Raw genomic sequence first — 12,003 nt, 5'->3', positions numbered from 1 at the left:
TCCATGGGACGTGAAACTTAGATTTCCAGTTTTCAACTATAGTCATTTATTGTCAAAATCCTATCACATATAATTGTACATCACCATACTTTATCTTCATATCACAACATTGTTGATTTCTTTGTTCGTAATAAACAACTCTACATATCACATATCTCATATATTGCTCAGTAACTTCTGATCTGCCGTAAATTCAATAATAACCTTTCATTTTCATCCATCTTACTATATGGCATTAAACGAGTAATCATTATTGGCCTATCTGAATTTACTCTTCAACTTAATATTTAATCTCGCAGTAGTTTTGTGATTACATAAAGTTAAAACTGAAAAGTAGTTTACTTTAATATAAGAGAACTTTTGTTAGTAAGTTTGTAATTGTGTTAAGCTCCCATTAAGGAAAACAGTCACGGTATTTTAAGCGTACATATTTTGTGTAAGGTATTGGAAGCAGTACAAAAATATGTGTATTGGCCTGTATGGAATGCAAGGAAGGACTAAATACAAATAAAATGTTTGTGGAAACTCATATTTCTTAGGTTCTGTAAGGTTTTATTTTTTTATTTATTTATTTTTTATTTATTTATTTATTTTTTTTTTTATTTTGTATAATCTCTTTTCAATACCTCCTGCTGTCTGGTAAGGAAGCACAAATTGAGTTATACACAACCAATTTACTATCTTGAGTTGTTGGAAGCCTTTGCTCTCCAAGATTCTGTTTGTGCACAAACATGAAGCTGAGAAAACACTAGTAAGGATACTCCTGCGAACGAGTATTTTCTAAGTCGATAGGTAATAATGGGACCATTAAAAAAAAAAAAAAAAAAAAAAAAAAAAAGTTGTTTTAGTTCTTTTTTGAGTGTTTGTTGCTTTGGAATTTGTCGGCCTCTTTTCAGCACCTGTGCGAAACATAGACTTAGCTGAACATAGGATGTGAATTACAGAAATCTCCACAGGAAATCGAATTCAGTCTCCCATGTTGAAGATGCATATACTAATCATATAATCACAAGGAACCTTTTTTTCTTTCAATTGTCGTGGTTTCCTATTTGCTTTGTATGTTCCCTGCAGAGGCCACCTTTAATCATATCTGTACTGTAAGTTAATTGAGATATCATCAAGTAAATCCGTCTGTGTGTAGCTGTCGCCCTATTTATTCTTCCACTTTAGAAGTAACAGCTGAAGCAAAAATTTGTATCGTTGTCATTTGGTATTTATAATGGGTCTGAATTATGATAGCAATTGAATAAATTGGGTTTGTTTGTAATCACCTATCAATTGATACTTCCAAAATATACGTTTGTTGTCACTGGTTCTCCTAACTTTATTTCCCACAATATCTTCTACACACATCTTGAATCGTTCGTAAGCATCATACACTTTAATACATTCCCGCATCTGAGTATTATCACTAACAACAATTTCCGTTGGTACCTATTATAGCATAACATTCTCTAAGCCTGTGATGGAAACTTTTTAAGGAAAGATTGATATTTAAAAAAATAATAGCAATAAATAAAATAAAAAAGGCAGGCCAAAACAATTTATTAAAATCATCAATGGTACATTTTACAAAATTCTTGTAATACTAACCTCTATTATTAATTGAAGTTTCTCATCGCCATATTCGAACTTCATTCATTCTCAGAAGTGAAGTTCATCTTTCAGTCTGTTTCTAATACAACTCTTTTGAAGAAACCCTGTTCTTTCTTTCATGCGTTAAATTAGGAATCATGTGATGGAGCTGCGTCAGGCCTGTGATCTGTAGTTTCCCATCACTGCTCTACGTCAAAACTAACTACATTATATTTCTATTCTATTCCATCTGGCATTATATATAGTCAGTAAATATTCGCCCGTCACCGTCAACAACTTTTAACATCTCAAATTATATGCAGTCAAGTAGATAGTGCGCTTCGTTCATGCCTGTTTAGAAGCCAGAAATAATGGCAAGGAAGCCAGTGCGCTGATAATGTACCAACCAATAGAATCCATTATCATCTAGCTGACTCATAACCATTCGTGAATTGTAGCACCATGAGTCTTAGGTATTACGTTGTTATGAATAAATCAATGAGCTCACTTCGCTCCTCCAAATTACTATAGATTGTTCAGAATATATTAAACGTCGATATTTTGCTGACACTTGTCACTGTGTCAAAACTTACGTCAGGCCAAAAAAAAGCTGTCAGATAAAAATTCGATGTTTAACATAATTTTTAAACAATCCGCAATAATTTGAAGGAACAAAGTGATTACCTTGAAACTTTTTTTTTTTTTTAATTATATTGATAGCTCTTCAAGCTGTTTATATTATGATACCTTGTTAGGAGTTTATTTGCTTTCATGTTATAAGTGATTGTTTTAAGTGTGTAAGAAGTGAACTAATTTATATTCATTGGTTTTTGTGTTTTCTTGTAGACGCTTTTCCGAATGGGAATTACAGTAACACCTGCGAAAATGCCCGAAGATACCCGAAAGTGTATGTTATGTCATCAAGTAGGTGATGGAGTAGCGGATGGTACTGCGAGGTAATAACTTTACTGTTAAATTTATATTTGTATCTGAATTTCACAATTTATCCTTAACTGACTTTTATCCTTGTATAATTTACCAGGTCTTAAATAATGTGAGGAACACTAAGTTCAGTATCGCTGTAAAAGGAAATAAATGATACATGGTTCTATTTTTGTAGACAAAATATTTTTTAAAGAACATGATTGATGTATATTTTTACACGAGGGTTATTTTTTTTAAAACTAAGATACGATTGTCAATAGAAACAAAACTAGTAAAAATATATTTTTGTTTTTCCTTTGTACACATTAAGCTGTTTTCTACATAGTTACCATGTTTGTTTAAACATTTATGATAGCGTTGGACAAGTTTTTGTATGCCCACGTCATAGAAATCACCCGTCAACAGAAACCAATCTTTAAGCGTTGTTTCCTCTTCTTCGTCGGTACCAAACCGCTGATCGGGGAGAAATTGCTTCGGGTGGGGAACAGATAATTGCTCGGCAGAAGGTCCGGGCTGTATGGTGGGTGGTCCAGTAGCTTTCATCCAAAAGATCTGATTCTCTTGATTTTGATCAGCAGAATGAGGGCATGCATTGTTATGCAACAACGAAACAAATGATAGTAGGCCGCAGAACGTATTCTGTATAGCACATCGAAGCTTTCTCAAAGTCGCGAAGTAAGGTGTGAATCAGATTTATTGTTTCAAAACGAAAAATAAGAAGAAAAAAATGAAGCATGATTCCCAAACCAAAACTGTTTATTTCATAGACTACAGGATACATACATGAATTAAAATTTCTTCAAGCAGACAGCATATGGGCTTTCTTTTCCTGCCACGCGCAGCAGCTTCTTGAAGTTGGCAAAAAGGCTCTTTCCGTGTTTTGCAGCCACCTACTTCGAAATACGGGTCCAATTTCGCTTAAATTGCGTTATGTTCTCGCAAAGAAGCTTTTTAGCAACCATTTCTCTCTTCACGATAGCTCAGAACCCCTCAATTGGTCTACACTGTGGCACAGACGTTGGGTTGTCAACTCGTGACACATATGAGATGTGATTGTTCTCCAAAAACTGTACGGTGATTTGAGCATAATACGATGATGCTTTGTCCGGCCAAAATAAAATGGGCTGGGTAATGTTCAGATTATGTAACCATGGCAACAAAATGTTTCGTTGACAATTGGATACATACATTTCACTGTTTAATGTTTTGTCGGTCACAAACGCTGGAGAAAGCCTCCCATCCTGTGTCAGTGCCTGCCATATCGTCATTTTCTTTGGAAATTTGGATTTCGGTTTTATCATGGCTTCCAGAGGGGGTTGGCACCCTGGTACAATAGAGACATATTCATTAGCATTCATTTTTGAAGCGTCCCATTCGACTTTTGTTTCATCATCGATGATGAAGAAAGTTACCTCCCGAAGGTATGGCTTTTTTATACAATTTTTCTTTGCTTTCTCCAATTCATCTTTTCGTATTTTTGCCACTGTCTGTCTTTTTCGTGAGTGAATTCCGGCTGTTTTCCGATTTCTCATCACTTATGCTTGCGAAATGTTTTAGAGCAGCTTGTCGCGTTGACAGATTTGGTTGTTTCATGAACACCTTCTTTGTTTTTTCCACCATTTTCTGGTTACATGCTGTGTTGTATCGAACTTCACCAGTGTCAAGGAATCGTTTAATAACTCTGTTGATCCTTTTCACATACACACCTTGTTCTTTGAAGTAAGACACTGTCACCAGACGATCACAATTTTGCTCCTGGAAAAACCCTAGCAATCGCAATGTTTTGCTTTTCCGTCTCTCTCAATTTAGGCATACTGCCCATGTAAACCGTACTGTCGCTATCAAACACTCATAGGTCACTGTACAATTTGGGTGCAAGGCGCGTTCATTCCTTGCTCCTGTTCGCAGTGGTGTCAACTCAAAGTTTGGGACAATAAACCTGAATCACACCTTATGCAGCTGAGTTGATGATTGATCCTCGTATCATAATCTCAACTAACAGAACACCATGTCGGCCCCAGACTACGGTAGCCTTAATCTTGCGTGTAGACATTGTCCGTTTCGCTTTCACTGTGATTGGAGATGTCGTATATAGTCACTCCAGTGATTGCCGCTTTGATGCTGGTCACGTGGGAAACGCATGTTTCGTCCCCTGTGACAGTGTGGTCCAACACTTGATCTCCTTCCTCATTGTATCGAGTCAAAAAGGTCAAAGCACAAGCCAGTCTCGGGTCTTGTTGCGTTTCTTAGTAAGCAGTCTTAGAACCCATTGCTCGCACAGTTTTCGGAACTTCACAGGTTTCAGAAATTGTTGTGTACAGCATCGACCGTGAAATATGTGAAAATTCCAGTGACGTGGAAATCGTGAAACGTCAGCTTTCATGGATTTTTGCGTCAACTGCACGCAAAAATTCGTCTTTGTTTACAGAACGTCGGCTCATTCGCGGTTCATCATGACCATTGTCCTGTCCGTCCTTGAACGATCGTACTCATTTACGCACCTTGCTGTCACTCATTGCATTCCGGCCGTTCACCTGACATCTAGCGATGAATTTCCACTGTTGACATATTCCTTGGTGTCAACAATCTAATCGCAGAGCTTATTTCATGTTCGACATTTCAACTGCCCACATCGAACTATACATACTGACGCTACGACTGCAACTGGTGTCGCTTCATGTCCAAGGCATGCTGGAAGACAGCGCGCGTGCGCATTTCGACAGAAATAACAAACAGCCAATAGCCCAGTGAAAACAACGGTTGAAGATTGGCTTCGGTCACAGGCGGGTGATTTTTATATGTGCATACTAAAACTTATCAAACGGTATGATAAACTTCTAACAAATGTGGTAACTATGTAGAAAAATAGCTTAATGTGTACAGAAGAAATAACCAAAAGACCTTACTTTAAAATTAAATATGTTTCTCCACATGAGTGCAATTGCAATTTTTAAATCACGTTATGCGTTTTCAGACTATTGAATTTCGATGTTGATAAGTGGGTCCATTTGAACTGCGCCTTATGGTCGGAGGAAGTGTACGAAACGGTGAATGGGGCTCTTATGAATTTGGAAAACGCATTGCAGCAAGGTTTGACCTTAAACTGCGTACATTGCCATCAGCTAGGAGCTACTGTCCGGTGTTTCAAGGTCAGGTGCAGCAGTGTGTACCATCTTAGTTGTGCTGTGAAGGATGGATGTGTATTTTATAAAAATAAGGTAAGTTCTTTAGCAGTCCCTCCCGTAAATAATGTCTGTAAGAAGTATTAATAATGGTGTACATAAATTCTGTATACCTTTGCTGTTCTAATTTTATTATTGTTGTTAATGAGACATGAAGCTTAGCTAAGCTGATATGAAAAAATCTTTAAGTCAGATAAAGGTTATATAGAAAAACATGGCAGGCAGATAAGAGCACTGCGGAAGAAATATTCTATTGTCAATATAATAATTGTAATTAGTAATTATTTAATGATATAAATTAATGCTTATTTGTAAAATGTGTGAAGATGCCCTTTAATTTACGAGAAACTACTGGTTCTGGTTTCATAATAAGTTGGTTAAGTATTTGCTCAAACTAAATACAACTTGCTTACAAGGCTGTCTATGATCTTTATTATAAATTAACTAGAAATGTTACAGTTTCGGAAGTCTATCACTTCCTTCTTCAGACTACTACTCCAACTGAAATCATAAATAACATTATTTGTATTTGTTATTTATGTTTTCATTATGTTATTTATGATTTCAGTTGGAGTAGTAGTCTGAAGAAGGAAGTGATATACTTCCGAAACTAACATTTCTAGTTAATTTATAATAAAGATTATAGACAGCATTGTAAGCAAGTTGTATTTAGTTTGTGTTTAAGATGGATACAAGGCCTTTATATCATAATATCCAAAGTATTTGCTATGTAATATAAATATTTATGTTCTGAGGAATTCCACGGCAAAATAAAGAAGTGTGCAATCACTTAAATTTAACGCACAAATGTCATCTTTACAAAGCGCCTGTTAGAAATGACAAAATTTCTAGAAACTAATAGGTTTTTAACAAATTTTTTACAGCAAAACTGCTTTCAATAGAAGAGGTTTAAACGTAAGAAATTTACGTTATCATATTATCAAGTGTTTGACCTTATCTTGCACACAGGGTAATACAGCATGAAATTTTAAGAGAGACGTGTGATGAATTACCTAGGCCTGCTGAGAAAGGGGCCAGGGAACACCGAAAAGTACAGTTAATTGTACATTAAATAGTAGAACAGTAAATAAAGGAGTATTTTAGAAATTATACTGAGTACTTACATCGCAAACTTTCAGTTTTAACAATATCCGATCTTCAAATTTTAAAGATCTTGTGGTTCTATCATGTAAAATTAAGACGGAAATACACTAACAAGAAACAGAAACCTGAAGATACAATTTGTCTAGAACAGAAACGGTATAACGCAGTAGAGTTTGCACGCCTTTAAAGTAATCTATAAAACTTCTACCCAGCTAACAAGAACCACAAGTGGTAATTGAATGGGAGAATTACTGAATGCTGGAAGCTTATCAGCTTTAATTTATTTTTTAAAAAATGATACGAAGTTTTTAAGTTTAATGTCACACGAGTAAGTCCTGAAGGCTAAAGGAGGCGGATGATTAAATTTTGTGCTCTCCCACTAGAATCAAACTCAGAGCCATGTGCACCAAAGGCGCATGCGCTAGCCACTAGACCATCGGGAAGGGCATACTGTATTTTACCATTCGTGCTCTAGAGAAATCGTAATATCCTCATGCACCTTGTTTGTGTGTTCAGTTTTCGCCTGAGAATGAAACTATAAACACTTCTTAGATTTGGAGGTTGTTAAAATGAAAAGCTTATAACATAAGCATTACTTATAATTTCTAGAATGCTGTATTCTAGTACAAGTGATGAATATGGCCCCACATACTATGTTAAACTCGTTGAATTATTTTTGTATTCCTGTTAATATTCCTCGGACAATTTCCTTTTCAGTATATTGAGTGTTAAAATCTGACACATCCTCAGAGGCACACAATGGCCTGTCTTTCGTCAAAACACGATCTTCACGTTGTTGTTTGTCTGAACAGTGATATTCAAAAAGTACTTACGGTCACTTCCAAGCATATTGTTAGGGTCCTCTTATTGTTTTACTATAAGATAACCAAGAAAGTTTTGTTGCTTTTTGTGGAAGTCTGTTCAATTGGCCCTCACACCGTGAGTGAATGCAAATGGAGATAAGGCGAAGGTCAGTTGTTGGTGTGGGTATATCCAACGTACTACCTGTTGTGGTAGTTCAATTACACCTTGAAATTGCGTAAGGACAGAGTGAACATGAGACCTCCACAGTCATAAGGGAGTGTGTATGCTGTATGAGTTCAAACTCGATTCAAACGCCTCTGCAGCGGGCGAAAGATATGCCAGATCTTTGGTGAGGGTGTCGTGACTACGCGGACAGTGCAACGGTGTTTTAACAAGTTTAAGGACGGTGACGAAACACTCGGAGACGCACCACGTGCCGGAAGACCAACACATGTACAAAATGAAGATCTTCAGGCGGCAATTGAGGCGAACAGTGGCCAGACATGTGAGGAACTGGGACTACAATTCACTGTGAGTGGTGAAACAATTCGGCAGTACCTCCATCAACTTCAGGAGCACTAAAAGTTGAGTCGATGGGTTCCACATGATTTGACTTCGGGCCAGGAGGTAACGCGAGCAGACACCTGTGTTTCTTTGCGGTCTCGTCTGAGGAAGGAGTCAATTCTGGACAGGGTGTTGACATGTGATGAGAAGTGGATCCTGTACGAAGCTCCACTGCGCCGTCATCATTGGTTAGCATCCCATGAACCAGTTCCAGAACAGCCGAATCCAGCACTGCACCAGAAGAAGATCCTCTTATGTGTTTGGTGGACTGCTCGCGGCATCGTGTGTTAGGAACTTCTACCAGCTGGCCAGAGCATCAATACTTCTGTGTACTGTCAGCAGTTGAGCCGTGTTCAAGATAAATCCAAAACTCTGGATCCAGCACTTCTGAATCGCAAAGAGGTCCTCGTGTTACAGGACAACGCTAAGCCCCACGTGGCTAAGATGACCCGGGACACCATTCTACGCCTTGGATGGGAAACATTTGCATCTACCATACTCCCCGAACATTGCACCGTCCGATTATCACATGTTTCATTCCTTGGACAATCACCTTACAGGACGCCAGTTAGAATCTCTAGTAGAGATGCAAAACGTACTTGATACCTTCGTTTCACGGCCCATCAAGTTCTGCCGGCATGGAATCCATAGGCTTCCAGAACGTTGGCAGAAGGTTGTCGATGCTTATGGGACTATTTTTGTTCTTCCAGGTACGTCTTAGGTGACATATCGATGTTCGAAGGTGGTGGGTGATAAAGCGACAGAACGTTTTTGGTTACCTTTATATATACACAACAAAAGTTAGTCCGAGGAACATTAGTGAGTAAATCGAAATATTAAGTTTATATTGTGTTCCATACGCTTAAGTAATTAGATTGTGTCTCATTCTACGGTTCTCTAATTAAACAAACCAAACTAAATTTGTATTGTTAAACATTTAAGATTTTAAGCAGACTATAAGCTTTGATATCTTCCAAATATTCTTATTACATTGTTGATCATCTTTGCAGTCTACGTACTGTATGCAGCATGTGCCTAAGAATGACAAAGATAACGAGCTTACCACTCTGGCTGTGTTTCGACGAGTGTACGTAAACAGAGACGAAAATAGACAAGTGGCAACTGTAATGCATCAGGCTGATCAGAAGAATCTCATGAGGGTTGGCAGCTTAATTTTCCTCAGCGTTGGGCAACTGTTGCCTCATCAACTGCAAGCTTTCCACACACCACAGTATATCTACCCCATTGGATACAAAATAGTAAGTTGGTTTCTAGTTTTTGAATAATTTTGTACTTCAGTTTGAAAAGGAATTATAAAAAGGTGTATTAATTGTATTTTGTCTCTAAGTTGTGAAAAATAGCTCTACTCTTTATCTGAATGTCACGACGAAATGATTGTTATGTTTGCCGAAGTCGTCATAACCATGTAGGTTTATATATATATATATAACGAGGTGCCTGTATTTACCATGAATATGTAAATCTTCAAAATCTAAACAAATGAAATAAAATTGCATGTGTTGTCATATATTGATAATATTACCATTTACTTTTCATATAATGTACTCTTGTTGCGTTCGAATCTACGTAAATTGAGATATTTGTTTCACGAACACAAAAATAAATAAATAAATAATAATAATAATAATAATAATAATAATAAAGCTTGAGAAATCGAAATTCGTAGAATGGTCCGGGAAAAAGATGCCAGTATTGTGAAAAAGGTACCGTCAAAAAAGACACTCATCATTACTGACAAGTCACTGGATTCAGGTTATAATCATTAATTATAAAACAATTAATGTAAGCTTTTTTAATTTTACAGTAAGATTAATTTCCGTGCTTATTTACAAAGTTTTTTATTTTTATCATTTGTATAAGGTAATGCAGATTTTGTTTACTAGAGTTGTTGCAATATTTTTTTTCTTTTTTTTTTTTTTTCCTGTGCTGTGTTGGATAACACTGATGTTTTTGTGTGTGAGAATGAATGTAGGTAATGGAGAGTAAAATAATCTTGTTTTTCGAAGGTACGATTCTACTGGAGTATGAGAAGACCAAACAAGAGGTGTCGATACATTTGTTCCATTCATGAAGTTGAAGGCCGTCCAGAATTTCGAATCCTAGTGCAGGAGCATATGTATGAAGACCTGGAGTTAAGAGATGCAACAGCGCGTGGTGTGTGGCTGAAGATCTTGGAACCAGTAGCGAAACTTCGTCGGGACACAGGGGGCGTTCAGTTGTTTCCTCAATTTGTGTCTGGAGAGGACCTTTTTGGCTTAACAGAGCCTGCTGTGGTTCGCGTATTGGAAAGCCTGCCTGGCATTGACTCGTTACAGGATTATCGGTACAAATACGGAAGGAATCCTTTATTGGAACTTCCTCTGGCAGTGAATCCAACTGGTTGTGCACGCTCTGAACCCAAATTACGAACTCATTTCAAGAGACCTCACACTCAGCGTACGGGTTCCTACTCTCGACCTGTGTTCGTTCCTGCTGCGTCGATTGGGGAAGCCACTGGCCCATATTGCAAACAGTTTGTCCATTCGAAGAGTTCACAGTACAAAAAGATGAAGATGGAATGGCGTAACAATGTCTTCCTTGCCAGGTTAGTTTATTAGCCAATTTTTAGTCTCGTTTCATTCATTCTATGGTGTCCGTTGTATTTTATTTTTTAAGTGGACCATAGAATTAAAATGCTAAGAATTGTAAGTAAAACCTCCCTTCTCAATAGCGGATATCTTCATAATACGTACAAACTTTTTGTTCCAGCAATAATCTACTGTATGTATTATTAGGGGGGAGAATCTTCCTTTTACGAACATACTCAGATTATCTTAATCCCAGGCTTGTTTCTGTTTATCAGTCATGGTTTGTAGTCTAATTCCCCCCCCCCCCCTCCTCATTTCTGAAACTCGACTACTATTTTCTCACATATCCATTTTCTAAAAGTGATTACTTTATCATTCATAATCATTTTGACATGCTAACCTTAATGCATCTACAGGGCTCAGGGATAGGCCATACGTGCAATCCAAGATCACTCAACTTTTGAAACATGTAATCCTTTTGTATAGGCTGTGCATGTTTATTTGAATTAGATCACTGATTACGTTGATTCTAATCTAAAAGCAGTTCACATTGAATGACCTGCGAAAATTTCAAATAGTATAAGAAGTAAGTTGTCTGAAGCCCATATTTTCATATATTATTAATTTACTGAAGATAACACGATGAGTTAATCAAATATTTTTTAATATTGTATGACAGTTCTTAGTAAGAGTAAGAATGACTTACAACGACGGAGTGTTGAATATCAGCCTGCTTGAATACCGTGTTTACCGAGGAGGGGAAAAAAGATAATAATTTCTTGTCATAAATTGAACATCTTATAAAATTGTAATTTTTTAAATCTGTAACTATGATAGGTTGTTTTATATCTGTTTGGAGAAACTGTGAAGAAAAATACATCTAGATATATATGTTAATTTTTTTTACTTTTTGGGGAGAGGAGGTAATATGGCCTACATAAAGAAGAAAAAAAAGCGTGTATTTTGATGATTCCAAAACTCGATTAGTCCCATTTTTAAATATTTTCCGGTGTATCAAAAATAATGCACAATATTGAGCGAATTTTCAAATTTCGTATACATTTCCTGCCTAATAATGGCATAATCCAAGTTTTGAGACGCGTAGATAAATCTGTTGTATACAGAAGGTTGCATTCAATACAAACTAGGGATGGCCAAAATTTTCCGGAATCCGGATTCCGGAAATTTTGTTTTCCGGAATCGGAAAATTTACTTTCCGGAATTCGGAAAAATTCCGGAAT

At 36.8% G+C, this 12,003-nt stretch overlaps 1 protein-coding gene across 10 annotated transcripts in view; it reads left to right on the top strand.

The window, feature by feature from the left end:
* The window catches only part of LOC145678807 (histone-lysine N-methyltransferase 2C-like), a 262,032-nt gene that overhangs the window by 230,073 nt on the left and 19,956 nt on the right, over nucleotides 1-12,003 (top strand). For all 10 annotated transcript variants that reach the window (XM_081749328.1, XM_081749335.1, XM_081749329.1 and 7 more), the window contains 4 exons: nucleotides 2,422-2,531; nucleotides 5,495-5,738; nucleotides 9,185-9,433; nucleotides 10,202-10,779. In XM_081749328.1, the coding sequence (XP_081605454.1) occupies nucleotides 2,422-2,531; nucleotides 5,495-5,738; nucleotides 9,185-9,433; nucleotides 10,202-10,779 (1,181 nt within the window). The remainder of the gene's footprint in view (nucleotides 1-2,421; nucleotides 2,532-5,494; nucleotides 5,739-9,184; nucleotides 9,434-10,201; nucleotides 10,780-12,003) is intronic.

The sequence above is a fragment of the Thermobia domestica genome, chromosome 2 (genome assembly GCF_964235325.1).
Source record: "Thermobia domestica chromosome 2, izTheDome1.hap1.1, whole genome shotgun sequence".
NCBI lineage: Eukaryota > Metazoa > Arthropoda > Insecta > Zygentoma > Lepismatidae > Thermobia > Thermobia domestica.
Note: the sequence above shows the minus strand (reverse complement) of the source record. Positions and strands in the feature narration are given on the sequence as shown.